At 35.3% G+C, this 24,684-nt stretch overlaps 2 protein-coding genes across 2 annotated transcripts; one reads left to right on the top strand and one right to left on the bottom strand.

Moving 5' to 3' along the window:
* Positions 1-2,366: 2,366 nt before the first annotated feature.
* On the bottom strand, positions 2,367-6,398 carry LOC124435894 (kelch-like protein 12). Its single transcript, XM_046985827.1, has 5 exons — positions 5,480-6,398; positions 4,950-5,096; positions 3,950-4,118; positions 3,353-3,487; positions 2,367-2,793 (listed from the first exon to the last, which is right to left on the bottom strand). The coding sequence occupies exons 1-5, from the start codon at positions 6,396-6,398 to the stop codon at positions 2,367-2,369; spliced, it is 1,797 nt and encodes a 598-aa protein (XP_046841783.1).
* A 207-nt stretch (positions 6,399-6,605) lies between these two features.
* LOC124437631 (eukaryotic translation initiation factor 2 subunit 2-like) lies at positions 6,606-24,560 on the top strand. Its single transcript, XM_046987602.1, has 10 exons — positions 6,606-6,802; positions 6,937-7,102; positions 8,949-9,040; positions 9,892-9,975; positions 12,641-12,665; positions 13,682-13,746; positions 14,472-14,620; positions 14,793-14,849; positions 21,722-21,807; positions 23,641-24,560. The coding sequence occupies exons 1-10, from the start codon at positions 6,782-6,784 to the stop codon at positions 23,814-23,816; spliced, it is 921 nt and encodes a 306-aa protein (XP_046843558.1). The 5' UTR covers positions 6,606-6,781; the 3' UTR covers positions 23,817-24,560.
* The last annotated feature ends 124 nt before the right edge of the window (positions 24,561-24,684 follow it).

Raw genomic sequence — 24,684 nt, 5'->3', positions numbered from 1 at the left:
TTATCGTTGTTAATGCCGAAACATGTTTGCTATTAAGAAAATGTCGTTTTTATTAGATGTTTTATAAATTTGTTGCTACTCAGAAATTATTATTACATTATACTTTAATACATAGCTTCAACAAATAAAGAACAGATAAATGTGTTTTTTTTTTAATTTGAAAAGGAAAATTTTATTGGATTTATGTTTTAGAGACATATCATGCGCTTAACATCGTTATTTTTCTTGTTCAATTCAACTAAATGTATTATGATTTAAAAAACATTTAATATCAACCCTTATTTCTTCATAATTTTTTATTAAATGGTACTCAAGGAGGTATTGAATCAAGTTTGTCTGTGGATATTCATTCCTCAGCTTCCTTTACTGATATTTCAACTGATGGGAGTATGAATGAACTCACAGATGACAATGATGATGAGCCTTTGGCATCTACTGACTACCCAATCACATCCGAAGCCTCTGCAAACTTGGGGAGAAATGATTGGCGTGAAAAGATATCCACATTTCTTAATTAACAGCATGTGGGATAAATGGGGAGTAAAAATCTTTGTAATCACAGCAGCTGCATTTCTTAAAAGAAGACTTGCAACTAAAGAGAAAACTGTTTGAGCAAGGTGAGACCCTTCACAGCGATTTTATAAGTGAAGCAAAAAAGATGACAACAAATATGGATAAAAAACAACTGCAATGACAAGTTGCTTTCAAGTGATGGAAACATTCTCTATACACAGCATCAACAAAAACAGCAACCTCAACCTTCATTTGTGGCAATGGTTTTCCACAAATGAGCACACAAGATGTATTACCAAATTTTTATGTCCATGAAAATTAAAGAAATAGAAAACTCAACCTTAACATGCCTACTGATGTTACTGAACGTGATGAGGCTGAGCATGACAATTAGTTTTAATTCATATTCAAACTAATTTTAAGGTAGTTTCAAACCATTTTTTATTACCATACTGGAAGTTTGCAAGAGATATTTGCCTTAAAATCTATTAACTTCATGCAATAAACTATATATTTCTAAGTTTCCTTTTTTACGCTGTCTTCTTCCTAACTCATTGTAGTAAAAATTTCAGTTAATATAAAGCAGCTTTATTCAAAAAATTTCATAAATGTTTGGCGTGCTTTCATTACACTGTTTCCATTGTTTGTTTCCTAATTATTTCAGGTGCATAAAGATATTGAATTTGCCCAAACTCTTTGCTGTAGTTATGAACTGCAGCTATTTTGACATTTCTGACGTGCTCATTATACAGTCAACAAAGATGTGAGAGATGTGCAGAATAAAGCATATTAGGATGACAGATAGAATTTTTTCCATATTTAAATCAGTTGCTTCCTTAAAATTTCAAAACGAGCTTTTAAACGGCAAAAGGCACACTCTGTAACCAAATAAAATGTCATATATACATATAAAATGTCATAATGTCAGTAATGGTTCGTCTCTTTATAGTGGCATAGATTTTCACGAACAGATCTTAAAAATTAAATCTTAAAAATTTCTGAAATTTTTTTCCATATCAAGTCTGCATGTGTTCCGAAGTCGATAAATTAGAATTTCTTAAAGAATTGACATGTCTCATGTGATTTCCAGCCAAAGGAAGTATCAAAGATTTTTCACGCTAATACAAACAAAAATAAAAAACATATTATTCTAAAAAAGATATTTCACAATTCACAAAGATAATCCATTGTCCTTTTTTATTGAAATTCTGGCGCTCACACATGATACTCTGTCGTTAAATGTATGAACAGTAAAGACTCGTTGAGTCACTCTTAGACATTTTTTGGGTAAGGTTAATGCAGCTGACATGCCAGAATGTGAGGTTTAACTTTTTTCAAGTGTGGTATAAACTTTACGAACAAACTTAAAAAGGAAGAATGACTTCGAAGAGGGAGGAATTATGAAAAAGGCCAAGAAGTTGTCGTTGAGTTCTGTTCATTCTCAAAGTTGGTGTGATAGTTTGACCACATCATGACATCTTTCTAATTTCTTATGTTGATGCTAAAATTAGGTTGAAAGTTGGTTTCTCTTATGCTTAAGGAGAAACTTTTCTTTTTTGCTAGGCGTCTCGCAAAAAACAAAACACAAAGCATGAAATTTTGTAGCTACAAAAAACAAAAGTAGATTGTGCAATCAAAATCTTTAAAGTCAAATCGTAAATAAGTGATTTAGCGCGAGCGAAATCCTCTGAGTTCATGTTTATTGTTGCAATTATTTTTATCATCGTTTAGCTTACATTTCTTTCATATTGTGAGTGGTTACAATCAAAAAAGCAGATCTCTTTTACAGAAGTCTTAAATGATTCAACCACAATGTTGATACAGTACATTTTCTCTACAATTCCTATCATCCATTACATAATACTGCATAAATGGCCTTTAGAGTTTTTTTGTCGAAGTGGCTTCAGATCGTTGTTCTGATTTTGAAGACTAATGAAGCAGCATCGCACCCCTGTCGTGGGTCGCGGTAGGCTCGTAATTCGTTTCCATTCTCCTATGACGACATCATAGACTTCAGCTGATGCGAGACTAACTCCGTCCCAGCCTCCTACAATGTAGATCTTTTTGTTGTGCACAGCTGCGCCTGCATTGGACCTGGCAATAAACATCGGTGGAATGGGTGTCCATTGATTGCTTTCGAAATCGTATACTTCGCCAGTTCGTAGTGTATCGTTGCCATCGTAGCCTCCTATGCAAAACATGCGATCGTCTACGACCACAGCGCACGGAAACGACCTCCTGTCGTGCATTTGGGGGATCGCAGTTGGGCTCCATTCGTCTCTATGATCGAGTAAATATAATGTTAAACGAGTGTTAGATGTTTTATTTTTTTGTAATTACTTAAAGGTAAGGTCGTTAAAATTACTTTTAGACAATGTTTTACTTGATAAAAAAATAATAAGCTCTATTTAGTTTTCGTGCAGAAGTTGGAATGTTTATCTAAAGCTTTTATTACATTATTTATCCGACAATATATATTCCATGTAACAATTCAGCAGCGCAAACACACCATTCCAAATTTCTCTCAAAATTAGAGGCTGTTTTATTAAGGACATGACGCTTTATTCCCAAAAATTTTAAAATTTTAAAAATAAATTTTGCAACAAATTTGTGAAAATCAATTTTCTAAGTTTAGCCTGTTTCGGATGCTCGTGTTGTTTTCTTCCTCAAAGCACACAATGAAGTTTTTAATGATAAAATAAGAATGACAACTATACGTTGACTCAGTTAGTTGGCTTGGTCAGTGATTCTGATATCAGCTTCATATCCATTCTCCCATCTATTCTCACGGCCATTATAAGATACTATGTTCCAAAAAAGTCATATAATTTAAACTTACTTTGTTGTGTCGTATCGTTCCACTGTATTTAAAATATTTGATCCATCATGGCCGCCCAACACATAAACGTATTGACCATGTGACACTGCACATGTGCAACGCCTTCTGCTGGGCATTGGCGAAATGGTTTTCCATCTAAAATTCATCCAACAACCCCATTAGTACTATTCTGGCTTAAAAAGAAATCTTATTTAAAAGCAAAGCTTGAAAATAATCAGTTACGAGAGATTTCAAATGTACTTATTGAAAAACTTAAATTTACTAAATGGATAGTACTTGCACAGTCGGAACATGCGCTAAAGTGTTTCAATTTTATATGTAGATGTTCTTCATCTTTACAATTAGAGTATACAAAATTATGGCCTTCATGAAAGAATTGTCAGAATCTTTAGTCAGAAATTCAAGTTGATGGTATCTAATAGAGCTTCTCAAATATTCACTGACAGTAGAAACAACCGATTAACCAGTGTTAAAATTGCCGCCCTTGATTTGACACTATCGTATGTGTTAATTAGTGAATCGAATTTAAAAAAAGTTAATTTGCAATACACACCATAAATATATAACACGTGGTTTTGCTGCTTATGAGCTACCTACTTGTTGGTACTGATGGTATAGCTTTCAACTGTATTTAGAGTTGTACTGCCGTCAAAACCTCCCATGGCATAAATGACTCCACCAACTTCAGCCATACTTAGTTTACTTCTTGATGCGTTCATTGAAGCAACGTAATGCCACGTCTTGTCACGAGCGTCGTAGCATTTGACTAAAGATAAAATTGTTGTACAAAAATTAAACAAGGACGTTCTTTTTATGCTTAAGACTTTAAGTGGTCTCAAAAAGCTGACTGCTGTTAGTCGCGCTGCTAAGATTTTACTGCCTCTCTTCACTCCCACTTGATCCTCTCGTGCCCACACCTCTGCCAATTCAACTGGTTTGCTGAGCCATACAAGCTAACAAAGCATGATGAGTAGAACTAACTTTCACATTTCATTGATCGTGTAACTCGAAGAAGTAAAGTTTTCATGAACTGAACAATAGAAGCTTGTCCTATGACTTTTTAAGTGCGATCTGTACAGAAAAATAACTCATTTAAACATGACCAAGTTTAAATAAACGCCATTTACTATTGCTTCACCTATCCATTATTTCAATGAGTCTCAAACCCGTTCCCGCAATCTACATTGCAATCTATTTTTACATTAACGCATGCGCATTTCACAGTACAAATTTTGCCCTTGCCTTACAGTTTATAATTCATTTTATAGACCGGCTTCTCAATCATGAATTTGAATTCCGAAATATAAATAGAGAAAATCTCTAAAATAGCTCAAAAATGTATCCCAAGATGCCATGAAATTTTGCAGAAATCTCCAAAAATCTCAAGTTTGACTTTAAAACTTCCAAGACTTTTGGATATATCCCAAGTCTAGCAACAATGCGTCGTTTATTGGCAATAAGATAGGTTTCTAGCCAATTGCGCTAGAATTGGAATATTGTGTCTATCTAAGCTAGCGACGTATTTGTTTAACCTTATGTTTTCAGTGTGTTTGAAGATTTTAATAAGTCAAGATAAGCGATAAATCTTTGAGATTACCTGAATTTAAAGTCTCCGAATTTACACATGAGTAGCCTCCAGCAATATAAACATGGCTGCCCATACCACAAATTCCATGATAACCTCGTTCTTTTGAAAGTTTAGGCAAATCCGTCCATTGATCTTTCATTGTGTTGTAAGAAAAAACTGTGATGATATAAATTATGTTTAGTAAAACAAGAGAAGTACAAAGAACGATTGGTAAAATTTACTAAAGTAATGATAAATTAGTGAGAAGAACTATAGTAAGTATATAGCTATTGGTTATATAGGAGCATTGTTTGAAAGTCAGGATTTACGTTAAATTTTATCTTATCAGTAGAATTATATGAGTATACTCCCAGCTTTAGAATCAGATGCTAAAAAAATGAAGAAAGAATGGCATGATTTTAAAATGCGATACTTCTGCATGTTCTTGGATCAATTATTCGTACTTTTCATCTTTTACTTGAGGATGTATTTAATTCCTACGTATCTTTTGGAGCCCAAAACATGTTTTATCCATTTGAAAATAATTTCATACTATGTACCTGTTGTAAGGGGTGTGATGTCCCCGTTTCCCCCAATGACCATCAATGATTCGTGTAACTTCTCGTATTGTCGCGGTCGAGTCTTATTTGCATCGACTTCTACCCTCCTTTCAGGCAACATGTGATAATGCTGAGCTTCAAGCAGAAGAGTCATACAAGATGGGGTCAATTGAAACAAAGATTCTTTTTCGACAAAATCTACCAGATAATAAGGAGAAATCAATGGCAAACGAATGAATTTGATCAACTCGGGAAAATGTTGCCGACGCGCTCGAATATCGTTCTTAATCCATCGCATCAGCGCCTCGTAGATTTTCTCTTCAGACTCGGCGTTGATCTCATCGCTTTGGAGTAATACGGCCAACTGGCGAGGAGAAAGACCGAGAAAATCTTCGGTCTGAGATACGTAAGTGAAATTTTGATTTATGAACTCGCAAGCAGTCCTATAAAGATCTTCGCAGGCGTAGATCTCTGCGAAAACCTGAATGGCTAGGGCATTGGATATTGTCAGACGACTTTCCAAGAATCGACAACAAGCGTCTTTTACAGTTTGTACTAACAGCAGATTTGCAGCTTGTAAGATGTTCTCAACGTTGTGCTTGTTTAGAAAAATTTCCCCAGTGTAAATAAAATGTAATATGGCCCTCATTGTATCCGCGCCAACTCCGTTCAAATATATCGACTGCTCCACGCTTTCTTTCATGTTTCCATTGAACATAGCCAAAAAATAATCTGAGCTTGCCGAGAGAATGTTTCGATGCGCTGGAAATTCCTGATTGTCGATCCTAATCACTACATCACACATGACTTGATTCTCTCGAAGTTTGTTGAGTCTTTTTAAAATTTCCTTGGAATAACGTTCGTCGCAAAATTTATACTCCTCCGCCTGAGGCATGGGAGACGGCGAACTTGCAGACATTGCAAGCCAAGCAAACGACAGTAGCGTAAACAGGATTGATAATTTATATAGCAATTCCAACAAAGTCAAAAAATCTCATTTGATCCAAATCGAAAATACCGTTATTTTTTTTGCAGGCTCTCGGATCACGCGTCCCGCTTTTTCGAAGACGCGCACGCGAATTAATTGCGTTTGTGACGTAACACTAGTATTAGATCTCCGAGGGGAGATTAGTACCCACACGAAGCGGCTGATGCAATCGCATGCAATACACACAGTTACACACTATAAATTTCTGGACAATGAATTGTAGTGCTTTGTAGAAATTGATTTCTGGCAAAGCTAAAGGATTGTGATTATTTCGTTGGATTTTTTTTGGAATTCACTCGGACTTGGAGACAGCAATGGCTGATGATCTAGATAGTGTACGTGTTTAACATTCAAATGTCTCTTTCACGGTTTACTCAGTATATGCACATTATTAAATTAATAAATGGAGTTGCCTCAATATTGTCAACTCCTGACAACGTTGACTGAATCTCAGTTCTTTCATTTTCAGGGTTTCAACCCGAGCATGAAGAAAAAGAAAAAAAAGACGAAGAAGATCGTCGATTTCGACCCAACGGACGAGGTGGAAGAAAAGATCAAAAATGTGGATCTTTCCAACAATCAAGACACGAACAAAGAAAACGAAATAATCGAGGAGGCGAATGATAAACAAATCGGTGAGTATTTCAGTACACATTTCGAAACAGAAGCACGAAGTTTATAACAGATTTATCCCCATTTCATGCCTTGTCACATACCTAATGTTCCTACCTACGAAGTTAGTTCAAAAGTTCAAAATTAATGTTCTTTCCAAGTTTCCAACTTTATATAACGTTCTATCAACTTCTCAAGATGAAAGGTTAAAAGATACAACCAGTATAATTAGAATTTATGGAGGCTATGTTTTTAAACCATTTTGACTTGGAAAGGAATTTAAAAGGTTCTCAATGCAAATCGAGTAAAGTCTCAAAACCTAAAGATTAACCATAATTAATGTCAGCAAAGACTTACTTAACAAAGTTGCCATTGTTCAAGTTATCTGTTTGTTTAGTTTACAACTTTTCTGCAAGGAACGATATAATATTTTTGGATATCTTCAACATTGGTTTACAAAAATAATTGAAAATTGATATTTTTGAATTTGAGACACCAGCAATTTAATGACCATAAACAGTGTAATATCTACAAAGTTAATTATCTCGATACTGTTCAGGTGTTTTGAATCATAAACATATTTCTTAAATGTCATATTAAAATTATTGATTAAAATGATATGAGTTATTGCAAAACACCATTTTGGAGCTGGTAGTGTAAACAAGGCTGGAGGGATCCATCAGGGACAAAATATACATTATTGTCAAGTGATCTTTTTATGGTTTTTGAAATAAGCATTCCATGATTGTACATTTCATTAATGCTAGGCTGCATCAATGGAGCTAAAGGACAGCTCAGATTGTTGTGAAAGTTATGAAGGCAAATTGAATACAATAATGCACATGAATTACAGCAAATACACATTGCAAATCCCAAACATGAAATTAATTTCAAGTATGTTTATGCATTATTATTTTTCAAAGATGGCAGTTTAAGTTCCTCCATGCTCTTGCATGGCTCACTTTCTGACGTATTCTTTAATATTCTCTGAAGATATTCGATGGAAAACAAGGCATTCTCAATGGTACAGTTCCTCTGGTATTTATTCTTCCATGAATGAGCTTGAAAATTAGATTCATGTGAAAGCAGCACTTTTCCCCATTCTTCCACAGACCAATCACCTCATTCCTAACACACATTGCAAACTTTCCAGTCTTTTATCAGACATCGTTTGCTTATGTATATTAAGATACTACTTTTCTCATTGCATCTTCTAATTCTTATTTTAGGGACGTGAATCTTTTCTTTTTATTGTGGCTCGAGGATGTCCTTCTCCTGCTCTTTTAACATTTTAGAAAATCTTCTAACCTATCTTTCATTTCCTTGCAATAGCATGTTGCATCTTTACGTTTTCTGAACTACAACTGACGTTTTTTTTGCACCACAGCTTTGTGTCTGCCATCTTATCTTCAGACTTGTTCAATTTTTGAAATGATCTTGACTTATGTATGAAACGAAACTATATGTTTTACTTGTGCTACACACGTTAAGTATATCGTTGAGCTGTCTTCACTTATAAACATTCTGTTTTTACTCACAAATATAGTTTGTGCTCAGCTCATAGAAGATGAGAGAATGATAATATCACTGATCTATGAGTTATGACTTAAAACCTTTGCAACGTACAATGCATCAAGTGTACTAGCATCAACATTTTCCCCAATATACGTACCGTCATTGATTATTAACATGACCATTTCAAAAGCTCTCGTGTTTTGTCAAAGTTAAAGTAAGTGTTTCATGCTGGAAGCCTGGAATCTAATCCAATTTTCGTTTTCATGACACTGTTTACTGGGCCAATGTTACAAGTTTGTGACAACAAACTAATTTTAGTGGATAATTTGAAAAACGTGTAATTTTATTTTGTAGATGACGACATGAACTTTGATGACTTCTCATCAATGAAAAAGAAGAAGAAGAAAAAGCCAAAGAAAGGCTTTGAAGAGGACACAGAAATAACGGTATTACATTTTACTTAGCTTATGCGCAGTACTTTATTGTTTGTAAAAGTACTGCGAATGGTAGTCAGACTTTTGAAGCAGTTTTATTACATGTGAATGGAATTAACAATGACAGAAATAGTAGCTAATAATATTGTTGAGTCAGTAATCGAACAATAAGTTTTAAAATGCGTTAATTTGTGATGTTACCGCTCAGAATCTTTCAAGGTTTGAGAGTTTAACCTGTGTATTTTGCATTTGTGTAATCAGTGGTGTAGTTATATTTTCATGCTAAGATACTGTAGAATTTAAATGATTAGGTGCAATGCACTCCCGCTATCTAAATATTTTTGTGTTCACTGACCGTGAGAACAATAGATTTTTAAAAAAATGAATGATGGCAATCCTTTACAATTTGAATAGCGCGGGAGTAAATCCAGTATTGGAATAATGTAAAGTGCGTTGTATATTTAGAAAGGGTTTATTAAGCTCTCGATTGAAGAAAAATTATTAGTGAATTATGAGATGACTTCTGAACATCGGAAATATTTTCTAATCATTTGTATTGTTATATGTACGTATTGAAAATGGTATTTTCCTTCGGGTGAACTGACGAGGAAACTATCATTGAAGATTTCAAACAGCCAAAAGTCCAGCAAGTTTACGTTCATAAATAGATGTTGAAATGCTTTAAACATCATGAATGTAAATATATAGTAAAAGTATTGCAAAAGAAAAGTTGTAGTCATGAAATACGTAGCTATCGATTTTAGGAACAACACGCATGCGTGATACTGGTGTTAAATATGCCAGTTTAATGGTTCACGATAGCTGTCAAAATGTCTTTTAATTGTGTTGTGTTTATTTACTAGAATCAAGACGACGTCGTAGAAAATAACGGAGTCGATGAAAACAACCTAGTTTATTCAAAAAAGAAAAAGAAACGAAGAGAAAAAGTGAGTCGCTTGCTTGTTTTGTTCATTTTCAGTCCACTACAGTTTAGGAAACTACATTTAAATTTCAAAATACTTATTAACCAACGTATTAGTACGATATTCGATAACTTGATATTTCTTAGAAATCTTCAACTAGTGGACAGAAAAATTAGCCCCCATAAAATTTACACGTATAATTGATTTATTTTATTTTGGGCATAATCTTTAGAAACGAAAGTTTATACGAAACATTTTATTGCTAAGATAAAAAATAAATCACTCTTTGCGTTAGTTAGAGATCTGTAACATCGCAAAAGGTCTAGTGATAATCGCATTTAATAAAACGACAAGTTTTTTTTAAATAAACATGTTTCAACATCTCATGATGCCATCTTCAGTATAATAAAGAATATTATGTGTGTGATTAATATATATAAGAGTAATATGATACAGTGATACAATTTATACAATTATGAGAAGATTATTATACATAAATATTACAATGAAATAGTGGTAAGAATTAATGATGAAATTATTTACAGACTGAATATAGTGTTTAAACGAAAAACTTGAACGTTGAGATTAGGGTTAGTTTTGTTAATGTGAAGTGCTTCTTTGATTTTGAGTGCGAATGTAGTATCTGCAGTGTCGATGATTTTAAAGCAAGAGGATGAATAGTTAGTTTTGCATAAAGGTGATTTTAAAAGGTCTCGATAGATATGTGAGTTTTTGTCTGTTGTGGTGTGTTCCCTGATTCTGGTGGATAAGTAACGAGATGTTTCGTCAATGTATTGGGAATTACATCCCGCGCAATCGAATTGGTATACATAGATTTAATAGAATCAGGGATAGGATCTTTGAATGAAAAGTAGTTTTTGATTTTAAGGAAGTGAAAATTAGTCGGATGATAATATCATTGCAGAAGCGTTTGATGATGTTTTTAAGTCTGCATTGTGTGTGTCGTGAATGATGTCCGATATACGGTAGTTTGAAGTTAACGAGACTTTCCGGACTGCTCGTTGTTGTTGGTCGTGGTTGTTATATCGGATGTTCTAGTGTTTGTTTTGCAGTTGGTATTTTGTCATGGAGATATCGTTTGGCAGTTTTATTGATGTAGTATAGTGGGAAAGAGTTGCGTAAAAAAGTAGATGTGATGTTTTGTAGGTCTTGTTGAAAGCCATTGACAGTGTTGTTAATTTTGTATGCTCTGTGTATGAGTGTGCGTATTAATCTAGTCTTTGTATGAAAGAGGTGTAAAACTGAAGTAGTTCGTCAGTGGTCCTGTGTAGGTTGGTTTATGATACATCTACATTGTATAGGTGTCATGTGATTTTGTTAATAAAATGTCTATAGAAAAGGTAGTTGGTTTTGTATTTTGGTTTCGAAAGAAAATTTAATGTTCGCTTGTTGCTTGTTGATGTAACTAAAAAGTTCATAGCCTCAGTCTCGTTTGTGAAAACACAAAAAATATCGTCAACGTATCTGCTACCTAATTTATTACGCAACTCTCTCCCACTATACTACATCAATAAAACTGCCAAACGATATCTCCATGACAAAATACCAACTGCAAAGCAAACACTAGAACATCTGATATAACAACCACGACCAACAACATCGGACATCATTCACCACACAAACAATGCAGACTTAAAACATCATCAAACGCTTCTGCGCTGACATTATCATCCGACTAATTTTCACTTCCTTAAAATCAAAAACTACTTTTCATTCAAAGATCCTATCCCTGATTCTATTCAATCTACGATGGTATACCAATTCGATTTTGCGGGATGTAATTCCCAATACATTGGCGAAACTTCCCGTCACTTATCCACCAGAATCAGGGAACACACCACAACAGACAAAAACTCACATATCTATCGAGACCTTTTAAAATCACCTTTATGCAAAACTAACTATTCATCCTCTTGCTTTAAAATCATCGACACTGCAGATACTACATTCGCACTCAAAATCAAAGAAGCACTTCACATTAACAAAACTAACCCTAATCTCAACGTTCAAGTTTTTCGTTTTAACACTATATTCAGCCTGTAAATACTTTCATCATTAATTCTTACCACTATTTCATTGTAATATTTATGTATAATAATCTTCTCATAATTGTGTACATTGTATCACTGAGTTATATTACTCACATACATTAATCACATACACAATACTCCCTATTATACTGAAGATGGCATCATGAGATGTTGAAACATGTTTATTAAAAAAACTTGTCGTTTTTATTGAGTTAGAGTTCTCTTGAAAACCTCGTTACAAAGCTGTTAAAAATCCAAGGGACTGCCAACAAAAACTAAAACTTTTTCATAAACTTCATTTTTACTGACAGTAGAAAGATTCGTGAAATAAAACGATTATATTTTGCTGAAGAAGGTAGAATACCCCTTTCTTTGGCGCAATTATGATAGTTAACGTTGCAGAACAACAATAGCTTGATGTCAACAACCTGCCTGCTATTTCTTCATTTATATTTTTCTTTTGATCGTGTAATTAAAATTATAAGTTGACGAGTGCAAATTTTTTGTTTTACGATTGTAAAGTTCACATATTCTACTGATGATTGGAATATATAACGTTTACTTTTTACGTTTAATAAATAATGTTTTACTGTAGTTTATCATTTAGCAATTTTAAATTTGCTCTTTTGTTTTGTCAGGTCCAAGATAGTGAAATAAAACCAGGTATGATTTTATATAAATGTTAGTGCAGGCTCAGAACACGATCATCGTTGGGGTCAACGGTCAGAAAGAACACGTTCGTTGTAAATGTGAAGTTTATATACATTAGTGATTTTGTTTAACTTTTAAGTCACTTACCGATTTGTAATTTTACGATGCACGTGGTGTTTGACAGTTGATTGACCTCACCGTTTACTAAAATTTACATCCTCGTACGTTAGGGAGAATTTAGATTTGCAATTTAGGAGAATTCAGCTTTCGTACTAGCGCCTATTCAAAGAATGAGTCTCACGGTAATGCTTTGCGAGCTTAGTCAATGATAGATAGCTATTATCGGGGCACCCAAAAAATGGCGACATAGTATGTATTATGTAGGCTGTCAGTACAACAATATGTTCATTTCTACTACCAAGTAATCGAATCGTCAAAGTTTGTCGGGCCAAGAAATGAAGAAGGAATAACGAGAGTCGCGTTCAAGAAAGTTATACGTATTTCTCATTTTGTTAGTCAGAAAACAATCCCTAAACTTATAAATCTTTTACCTCATGAAATTTTTACAAAATAGTTTCCGTGTAACTAGTTAGATTATAGGAGGGGCCTGGTTTATTAGTGCTTAACTGTTTTGTGTTGCCCTCATAAAATAATGTTATTATTATTAGCCCATATATCAAAAGTTCAATACCAGAAGTAATCACTAGCGCGTAAAGCATTACCGCGAGACTTACTTTGTTACACAAATCCTTGCACCAAGCTCTTTCGTTGTGTTATTTTATAAAAAATACTTTGCCGTCAGGCCATCTTAACACAGAAACTATTCGGTAACGTAGCCACTGCGCTTGTTTTGTTCTGCTATGTTAATTTTTTTTTGTTCACTCGTGGTAAAAGCAATATCTTTCTGAAGAAATGAATAGTGATAATGGTCTGAAATTTGCATAGCAGGACTCAAACTTGCGGGCTAGCTTCGCTTCTGAAATTATTTAGTAAATGTTCATACGTTTTGATGATTCTTATTGCTTTAGATAAAGTAGATGATGAAGAAGATACTGCACCTGCTGAGGAAGAAAAAGAATACACTTATGAAGAGGTATGTTATATCTATGGTCGTGTTTTGCCTTAGTGCCAGTCCCACTAGAGGGGTTTTTAGCCTGTTCACAGACCAGGGGCACAGGGCTAAAGTGAACTAGATATACAAAATCGAAAGCTTTGACTTAAGAGGGTATGGGCAGTGAAAATAGCGATCTTCCAAAAATCATTTTCACTGACAAATTGTCACTTCATAAGCATTACAAAATTTTTTTTGATTATTGAGAGCGTTTTGGAGTATTTACCAGGAGGATTTAAACTATCTCGTAGACTGTGAAATTCGCCATCTTTTTTGCAAAACGCAAAAGGAAGTGGCGTCACTTGCGGGTAAACGTGTTTTGATAAGTTCAATATTGTAGTTTTTTTTGGTATTGAGGATTGAGAAAAAAACACGCAAAAAAATAGGTGAAGTGACAGCTGTAAAGTCGGAATTTGACAAACCAAAACATGTAAAAATTTTTGAGCATCCCGCAAAGACGTCACCACGGAATAGTCGACATAAATTGAAATGACATTAAAATGACAATTTTTCAATCATGATGATTTTTGGAAGATCACTATTTTCATTGCCCATACCCTTTATATAATTTTTCATCAAAATAGTAGTTTTCCTTTAAAAGCTTTGCGTGTTTCCTGGATTTGGGCTGTGTTTGATTTGTGTATTTTTTAATATCGATTGGGTGTACTGACTTGACGGAAGGAATTCGTAACTGTGTTGTTTTGCAGCTGTTGACGAGAGTCTTTGATACAATGAAGGCGAAGAATCCCGACGCTGTGGCTGGCGAAAAACGTAAATTCATTATGAGGCCGCCTCAAGTTTTCAAAATTGGAACTAAGAAAACGTCCTTTGCAAACTTTGGTGATATTTGTAAAATGTATGTTAATGTCTTTTGCATCTTATGACATGCATTATGAAGTCACGTTTTTAAAGTTTGCGTCATCAGATTATTTGCAACAAAAGCTATCGATCTTAAAGTTTGCATATAGCTAGTAAAGTAGATGCATATTATCGTTTTTAATTGACCTGTGCTTGTAATATTTTCACAGTTTGCACAGACAACCGAAACATTTGCTGGCTTATTTATTGGCCGAGTTGGGCACTAGGTAAATTATTTTGTGTTGTACTGATATCATGTACGTCTATAATGATATCATGTAGTCTAGTTGTGTACGTATACGCCTTATAGTTAGTCTAGTCATGTTATACGCCTTACAGTTAGTCTAGTCATGCTATACGCTTTACAGTTAGTCTGGTCATGTTATACGCCTCACAGTTAGTCTAGTCATGCTATACGCCTTAGAGTTAGTCTAGCATGTTATACGCCTTACAGTTAGTCTAGTCATGCTATACGCCTTAGAGTTAGTCTAGTCATGTTATACGCCTTACAGTTAGTCTAGTCATGCTATACGCCTTACAGTTAGTCTAGTCATGCTATACGCCTTACAGTTAGTCTAGTCATGCTATACGCCTTACAGTTAGTCTAGTCATGTTATACACCTTACAGTTAGTCTAGTTATGTTATACACCTTACAGTTAAGGCCGATCTCTACTTCGACCGTATCGTAGCGTAACGCAGCAATACCTGACGTAGCGTATCGTATGCATATTCTTGTCACATTCTCCACTTTGGCGTTTTGACGAACCGTAGAGCAACGAAACATGGCGCGAATTTTGATTATAATCATTTATAATCATAACATGGCGGTTGCCAGTGAAAAACACTCCTTCTTTTCTTGTTAGAAAGAAAGATAACTAAATGAAATAAAATTAAAAAGTCAGTATGGGTACGAAAAATATTTAAAGAACGCAAAACTAAAGGAGAGTTCTATTTATTAGTCCAAGATGTACGTTTATTTGTTGAAGACTTTTTTTCAAATATTTTCGTTTGACTCTTGTTCAATATGAAGAACTTTTGACTATTATTGCTCCAGAGATACAGAAGTCTTGCATAACTCGGGAATGTATAGGGCCTAGTGAGCGAATTTGTGTAACACTCAGGTATCTAACTATAGGAGATTCTCAAACAACCATAGGGATGAACTTTCGAATGAGCCCAACCACTATTGGACGAATCATCTTTTCAACATGTGAAGCACTGTGGAAAGTACTTTCATTGGTATTGATGAAATGTCCAAGCAATGAGGAACAGTGGAAGTGCATAGCACAGGGTTTTGAAATCAAATGGAATTTTCTACTCTGTATTTGGTGCGCTTGATGGAAAACACATCGTGATGCAGGCACCAGCTAACTCTGGATCGATGCTCTTTTAGTATAAGAAAACTCATGCTATTGTCTTAATGGCTATTTTGCAATGCAAACTACCAGTTCACATTGGTTGATATTGGCGACTCAGGACGGAATAGTGAAGGTGGTGTATTTTCTTACAGTACAATGGGTGAATCAATTAAAAAAAACAGCTTGGGCATTTCTAGGACGTAGGCATTTCCTTTCACTCAAAAATCCATTTGTCATAGTGGCAGATGAGGCTTTTCAGTTACAGAAACCGTACTCTAGAGAAGCTCTGGGAATATCTGAGCGCGTATTCAATTATCGGTTGTCTCGAGCGAGGAGGGTAATTGAAAATGCGTTTGGAATTGTAGCAGTGCGATTTCGTGTATTTCGTTGACCAATTCACGCCAGAGTTGAAATGGTTATTCAAATTACAAAAGCAGCAGTTGCTCTGCACAATTAACTTATGGCTGGAAGGTTCTTTTCGCACAGCACGAAATACTGTCCAGCTCATTTCGTGGACAACGACACAGAAAACGGAGGACAGCTTGGGGAATGGAGAAAAGTGACAGAGTCACATCAGGGTTTAAGAGATGTCGGCAACGCTGGGTCAAACAATTACTCTCGTGACGCAAAGCAAGTTAGAGAAGATTTTAAAAACTACTTCATGTCCCCAAAAGGACAAGTACGCTGGCAGTGGAACGCAGTACATGCTACAGTAGATTGTTTTCAAAATGACGATTAACTAAATCAACTGTTTTTATAACATAACGTGGTATTTAATGTTATTTGTAAAATAATGTTATTTGTAACAATAAATTTCTTGAAAATGTTTATGGAAAAAAACATTCTGTTACATTTCGTCATCATTATTGAAATTTCTAAAGGTAGTAACTAAACTGGAACAGGAAAGAATGTCCTGGTCTTCTCGGTTAGTTGTCTTTTTTGAACCACCATTTTTAGCATTTGCTATATCATTGGCAAGGCTTAAGGCCAAAAGATCGTCAATATGATCTTATCGCCTTTACCGAATCTTTTGAAGAGGTTTTGAGTCTGAAATTTCTAGTTTTGCATGGGAATTGTCCACAGTGATTGGTGAAAATAATTTAAAGGGTCTATCCTCATCTGTGGAGTGCACATCAGTAATTTCAATTTGGATTTTGGTTTCAGTTTTTCGTCCAGTCATCACATTATGCAAAAAGGACAACTCAACAAAATATTCACAAATTGGCAATTTCTTACTTGCTCCCCTCCCTGATCGTATCGCCAACCCTTGCTTGTTAATGCATCTTCTCTAATTATCTTTCAGCCTGTCAAACTCTTTACAAACTACATTCACCAGATTTAGAAAAAATATAAACCTGTATATCAAACTTTGTTCAATGCATTTGTTAGAAGATGTTATGCCCTTCATAAACATAGTTGTTTAGTAGCCAATTGCAGATCCATAGCTAAAACTATAAATGGGGGGAGGAGGTGTGTTTATTCTTATGTTCACTAGAGTCAGACTGATTTCTTCTTAAAATGATTTGGCTTTCTTAAAGAAATCAGTCAAGCTTAAATAAATATATGAAAAAACCTCCCCTCTCCCAATTTAGTTCTCTCGCTATGGCCCAGGCTAATTACTGAACTTTAACCTCAATAAGGAGTGCACCAGTATTTTTGTTACAGTCTAACACCAGACAAGACCTTCTTAGGATGTGAATGGTTTGCTCATTGACAAAATGTATGGAGAGTATCATAAGGAAAATGCAATATAAGGATGTGAGCTACACTAAATTTAATATTGAATGTTGCAAAATGGACATACCGTATTTATTCTTATCCATGAATATGAACTTCCACATAAAGCTCATTTAATACTATCATTTCTTAATCTACTGGCATTTTGATGATCAGTATCATGTCACTGTGATATTGACATTTGAATAATATAATGTTTTAATATATAGAAGCTGTAATATGTACTGCTTGCTTATTTTTACTCATCAGGGGGCTCTGTTGTATAAGTTCAATAAACTGAAGTATTTAATAAAATAAAGAAAAGCCCCCATAACTAGATATTTCTAGTCAAACACATTTAATTGGACATAAATTTATACCCAAAAAGTGGCAGTTAATAGCAATACAATTTTCACACTCAATAGTAATTATAAGACACACTTCAAATGCAAAAGCTGAACCAAGAACTGTTGTGATTACAGAAATGGCTACTGTTTGTTATTACAGGGTTTTACATGTTTTATGAACTTGAAGGATTTGTGCTTTTGAAAACCAGGTATCTTGTTCTTTTAGGGGCTGTTTACATGATCCCGGCTAACCGGGATTCAGTGAGGCGTGAGAGAATTTTGAGTCATTGAAAGGAGGCAAAATTTTTAGCGGAAAAATTAAAACTGTTCGTAAAGTGCCACAAGTTATTCCAATGGTAATACTAAAAATAGGCCAAATTAGTTGGGTATTTATAAAATCAGAATATTTTGAAATTGCTGAAGAAGATTTATCTTATGTTAAGTATTGAATCGTTCCCATTTGCCAAAATCATTTAACGCTTCGCAGAATCCCGGCTACCCGGGACCATGTAAACAGCCCCTTAGGTTCCAAAATTTTAAGCAAAAGTGTATTGCTAAAATAACATACCACGTACACACAAAGCAGTAAAAATTCGTCGCCATGCTTCCAATTTCCTTGGTTTGTCTTTATGTAACTTTGACGAAACGTTCCAGATGCAAGGTTATTTTCGCACTTCTTCGATTAAGTTAATCAGAAATTGAGGTTCTTCTAAATTTATAGCGCGAGCAGTAGATTCGTACATCGAAGTTCGGAGACCGGGTTTGGATCATTCTTAGTTTTCCTTCAGTGAAGTCCTTAAGCCCTGCACGACTACAACGTGATGTTCCAGGCGCAGGGGCTCAGTGATAGTGACACTGCTTATGCTCATCGTTACGTTACGCTACGAGACGGTCGAAGTGGAGATCGGCCTTTAAGCCTGTTCTCGACTTGCCACGTATCGTAATGTATTGCAGCAAAACGTAACATGGCGCATGCGTGCTTGTGCCTATTGACCATCAAATTCATAAGCACGCATGCGCAATGTTACGTTTTGCTACGATACGTTACGATACGTGGCTAGTAGAAAACAGGCTTAAGTCTAGTCATGTACGTATAGGCCTTACAGTTAGTCTAGTTATGTACGTTTTGGCTTTACAGTTAGTCTAGTCATGTACGTATAGGCTTTACAGTTAGTCTAGTCATGTACGTATAGGCTTTACAGTTAGTCTAGTCATGTACGTATAGGCTTTACAGTTAGTCTAGTTATGTACGTATAGGCTTTACAGTTAGTCTAGTCATGTGTACGTATAGGCTTTACAGTTAGTCTAGTCATGTACGTATAGGCTTTACAGTTAGTCTAGTCATGTACGTATAGGCTTTACAGTTAGTCTAGTTTGTACGTATAGGCTTTACAGTTAGTCTAGTTATGTACGTATAGGCTTTACAGTTAGTCTAGTTATGTACGTATAGGCTTTACAGTTAGTCTAGTCATGTACGTATAGGCTTTACAGTTAGTCTAGTCATGTACGTATAGGCTTTACAGTGAGTCTAGTTATGTACGTATAGGCTTTACAGTTAGTCTAGTCATGTACGTATAGGCTTTACAGTTAGTCTAGTCATGTACGTATAGGCTTTACAGTTAGTCTAGTTATGTACGTATAGGCTTTACAGTTAGTCTAGTCATGTGTACGTATAGGCTTTACAGTTAGTCTAGTCATGTACGTATAGGCTTTACAGTTAGTCTAGTCATGTACGTATAGGCTTTACAGTTAGTCTAGTTTGTACGTATAGGCTTTACAGTTAGTCTAGTTATGTACGTATAGGCTTTACAGTTAGTCTAGTTATGTACGTATAGGCTTTACAGTTAGTCTAGTCATGTACGTATAGGCTTTACAGTTAGGCTAGTCATGTACGTATAGGCTTTACAGTTAGTCTAGTCATGTACGTATAGGCTTTACAGTGAGTCTAGTTATGTACGTATAGGCTTTACAGTTAGTCTAGTCATGTACGTATAGGCTTTACAGTTAGTCTAGTCATGTACGTATAGGCTTTACAGTTAGTCTAGTTATGTACGTATAGGCTTTACAGTTAGTCTAGTCATGTGTACGTATAGGCTTTACAGTTAGTCTAGTCATGTACGTATAGGCTTTACAGTTAGTCTAGTCATGTACGTATAGGCTTTACAGTTAGTCTAGTTTGTACGTATAGGCTTTACAGTTAGTCTAGTTATGTACGTATAGGCTTTACAGTTAGTCTAGTTATGTACGTATAGGCTTTACAGTTAGTCTAGTCATGTACGTATAGGCTTTACAGTTAGGCTAGTCATGTACGTATAGGCTTTACAGTGAGTCTAGTTATGTACGTATAGGCTTTACAGTTAGTCTAGTCATGTACGTATAGGCTTTACAGTTAGTCTAGTTATGTACGTATAGGCTTTACAGTTAGTCTAGTCATGTGTACGTATAGGCTTTACAGTTAGTCTAGTCATGTACGTATAGGCTTTACAGTTAGTCTAGTCGTGTACGTATAGGCTTTACAGTTAGTCTAGTTTGTACGTATAGGCTTTACAGTTAAGCGCGGGCCACACTATCGTCGAAATGCAACGAATTTCGTGACGAGTCGCTCGTCAACGACCCGTCGTGACGAGTACTTGTGCCACATTGTAACGATTTTCCGTACAAGCATGGACGATTATCAGCGCAAAAAGAAACTTCTATTATTGAAGAGAAAAATTCTACTGCTTCTAATTTCTGCAAAACGACGTACATAAAAAAGAAGGTTCTGGGTACATCCCATAAATAAAAGGAGAGAAAGAGAAGGGCTTGTATGACACGTTGTTGCAAGAGCTTCGTCAAGCTCTATTGGTCGCAACTTTCAGTTCCCGAGCGACATCCTTCCAATTATTTTCCTTTATATTGCGTGTATCTTTATAGTCAGGATGAAATTTGTCCCACAAACATCGCCTCTCTCTCACTAGCTCAATTAATATTTCTTGCCAATCCGCCATTTTGCCACAGCACAGTGAAAGCAAACATTAGTCATGTGATTTTTTTTGTCCAATCAGAGTAGATATGCAACAATTACTCGTCACTCGTTGACGATTTCGGTGTGCATGCTCAACGGCGACGAATTCGTCCATATCGTCATATTTTCTCGTTGACGAGCGACTCGTCACGAAATTCGTTACATTTCGACGATAGTGTGGCCCGCGCTTTAGTCTAGTTATGTACGTATAGGCTTTACAGTTAGTCTAGTTATGTACGTATAGGCTTTACAGTTAGTCTAGTCATGTACGTATAGGCTTTACAGTTAGTCTAGTTATGTACGTATAGGCTTTACAGTTAGTCTAGTCATGTACGTATAGGCTTTACAGTTAGTCTAGTTATGTACGTATAGGCTTTACAGTTAGTCTAGTTATGTACGTATAGGCTTTACAGTTAGTCTAGTTATGTACGTATAGGCTTTACAGTTAGTCTAGCCATGTACGTATAGGCTTTACAGTTAGTCTAGTTATGTACGTATAGGCTTTACAGTTAGTCTAGTTATGTACGTATAGGCTTTACAGTTAGTCTAGTTATGTACGTATAGGCTTTACAGTTAGTCTAGTTATGTACGTATAGGCTCAGTGATTGTGGTAAGTTCTTGCAAGAAAAGAATTGTTTGCGAGAAACATTAATATTTCTTGCACTTTTTGCAGTGGTTCGATTGACAGCAACAATCAGCTGATAATTAAAGGACGTTTCCAACAGAAACAAATTGAAAGCGTTCTCCGAAGATACATAAGTAAGTTTCAAAGATTGAGGGTCATTGTGTCAACCATCATGCATTGCGCGCATTTATTTATTTTCATATTGGAGTTCAATGCTGACTTTATTCAACGCTGACTTTATTCAACGCTGACTTTATTCAACGCTGACTTTATTCAACGCTGACTTGGATGATGTCACATCTCCTCTTACAAAAAAATTCTACAATCGACTGTCACTTTAAAGATAAATAATTCAACAAGAATTCCCGCGATTGAGAGGGGTTAAATCACAAATACTCTTGCTTTATAAATGGCTGATTGCGCGCACAAAGCATGATTGTTGGCATTCAACACTTTATTTGTGCTCGTTAAAAACACTCATTTATAGAACTAAATATTCGTCGGGGGAGGGGCTTTTCCTCGAGGCATGAGATTTCTAGGGTGATCCTAGGGCATACCTATCGGTATACTTATAAAATTTGATTCCTAGAAATTTAACACCTACGTACAAATAATTCTACACGCAAAAGAAGGTTTAATGCGTCTGCTGGCACGTGCATAGAGATTATAAATAAGACTAGAGGAGGTGGCATCATAGTATAATCTATAGTTAAAAATATGGTACGCGTTTTTTGGGGGCAAAATTCATTCCCGAATGTTAAGCTACCGTAGAAAACTATGATTTTTTCATAGTATGTAAATACTGTAGTAAATACAAGACCTAGAGAGCATCACGTCTATTTTATTACGCAACTCTTTCCCACTACACTTCATCAACAAAGCTGTCAAACGATATCTCCATGACAAAACTAATACCAACTGCAAAGCAAACACTAAAACATCCGATATAACAACCACGACCAACAACAACGAACAGTCCATAAAAACGCTTTGCTTTAACTACCGTGCATCGGACATCCTTTGCAACACACACACAATACAGACTTATAGATATCATCAAACGCTTCTGCACTGTCACTAACATCCGACTAATTTTCACTTCCTTAAAATCTCTTTATGGACAAAATTCATTGTAATTAAAACATACAAAACAAACATGTAATCAATATAACAGCTCGCTAAAAACAATTACTGACGCTTTGAAATAACAAATTTTCTTGATTCTCGTACAAAAAGCAACAAAACTTTCTACAGTATATTAAAAAAGAATCCAAAACTCGAAGCAGACGGCAAAAACATCATTTGTTTACTTCGTGTTTTAATCCGGACCTAAATTATCCCCCCAATTCACGCGTCGCCTAAAAACGTCATCAATGCCACCTCAAGTCTTATTTATAATCTCTATGGCACGTGTGCATTACAGAAGTCTATCAAATAATCATTTAATATCACAGCGATGTTATGTCTCACCCTACTGACCGGACTATATACTTTTAAGTAAACCTGCCTGTTCTTGCTTGAAGCCAAATTTTACCAGAAGACAACTCTACACCTCTAGTGTACTGTTGTTACGAAACCTTTGAGACTTGTTACGTTTCCAGATTCAAATTTTCGTGGGAACTAACCTTTCAGCTTTGATCAGTTCAAAGGTTGATATACATTGATCTTTAGTTGCAATGCCTGAAATGGGGTAATAATTTCACTTGAAATTTGAAAAGAGCATTATCGTAATCTCATAACAAACGTTTTTGTCCTCTGTCGTATTTCAATCAGGAGGAAGTATCGATTTAAAATTATTGATTTTTTCCTGAGTTTACTGTGGAAAGGGTTAAGAAGAATTAGATACACGAGGTTGCTTTATATGCTTTGATCATCCTAGCGTTCTGCCTTTGGCTAAAACGTATTGATATAGGACTGTGTTGTTAGAAGTTGATCGTTTTAATTTTATCATTATTGTTCATTCACAGAGGAATATGTCACTTGTCATACATGCAGATCACCTGACACCATTCTTCAAAAAGAGACAAGGTTGTTCTTCCTTCAATGCGAAACTTGTGGATCGCGTTGCTCCGTCGCCAGCATAAAATCTGGTTTCCAGGCCCTGACAGGACGTCGTGCCGCGCTTAAAAGCAAACAGCAATAAAATCACGCATTCTTTTCGTAGGCAATTTGATACATTTTACAATTTCACTTTTAAATGGTTGAAAAAGACAAATTTGGATCGATGCACAGCCATTACGCGACATGAAAATGAAACCGGAAATCAGAGATGTCACGTTTAAGGAACTGTTTTCTAGTCATGTCACTGTTCATGGTCATTCATACGAATGCCCAAAGAATTTTGCCTATCTTACGTATTTCGAAAACGGAAGTCAAGAAATTAGTTGGGACAAATTATGCGAAATTGACCTGACCTAATAAGATATTTTTTGAATTATATTGATAACGTTTTCGAATTAAGTGAGATGAAATGTGGCCATCGAAGAATGACATTTGTTTGTCAGTCATCATTAGTTAGAATTTTCAGCGATTTCTCATTGACCTTCAGATTTTTTTGTGAGAAGACAGATAAATAAATGAACAACATAATATTTGTTACCTCTATTCATCTGGTAAAGTTGCGAAGCCAGCTCGTTTTTTTTGCTCCTACATTGCAAATATAGTTGTTTAACTATAACTTGAAACACAATGAATGGATTTAATTTTTTAAAGCAATGGATGATAATTTACGTGAAAAATTTGCATTGCAGAAGTAAAAGATCAGGCTAGCTTCGGCTTGCCTTGTATGGGAAAAAAATAAATGGTTTCTAGTTTCTAATCAAAATAGAACTATACCAGAACGCTTTACGAATTAAGTAAATTAATGAATTAACTGCGCAAATGCAAACCTGGTGTTTAGTAGTGATACTTCCCTTATTACTATGAACAGCGTGTATGTACAATTATTTTGAGGTATTTTTGAGATGATTATCAGGCTCGGACTAGCCTATGGGCCCCTTGGCATTAGCTAA

This window comes from Xenia sp. Carnegie-2017, unplaced genomic scaffold (genome assembly GCF_021976095.1).
Source record: "Xenia sp. Carnegie-2017 unplaced genomic scaffold, XeniaSp_v1 HiC_scaffold_16, whole genome shotgun sequence".
Taxonomy (NCBI): domain Eukaryota; kingdom Metazoa; phylum Cnidaria; class Anthozoa; order Malacalcyonacea; family Xeniidae; genus Xenia; species Xenia sp. Carnegie-2017.
The sequence above is the reverse complement of the archived record's forward strand: the minus strand, read 5'-3'. Positions and strand labels throughout refer to the sequence as shown.

Coding starts and splice junctions, on each gene's coding strand:
- LOC124437631 (XM_046987602.1), top strand. CDS start 6,782: ATGGCTGATGATCTAGATAGT. Junction 9,976..12,640: donor AAAAGAAACGAAGAGAAAAA/GTGAGTCGCTTG, acceptor TTGTTTTGTCAG/GTCCAAGATAGTGAAATAAA. Junction 14,621..14,792: donor TTTGGTGATATTTGTAAAAT/GTATGTTAATGT, acceptor ATATTTTCACAG/TTTGCACAGACAACCGAAAC.
- LOC124435894 (XM_046985827.1), bottom strand. CDS start 6,398: ATGTCTGCAAGTTCGCCGTCTCCCATGCCTCAGGCGGAGGAGTATAAA. Junction 4,119..4,949: donor TTCGGAGACTTTAAATTCAG/GTAATCTCAAAG, acceptor TTTTATCTTTAG/TCAAATGCTACGACGCTCGT. Junction 2,794..3,352: donor GAACGATACGACACAACAAA/GTAAGTTTAAAT, acceptor ACTCGATCATAG/AGACGAATGGAGCCCAACTG.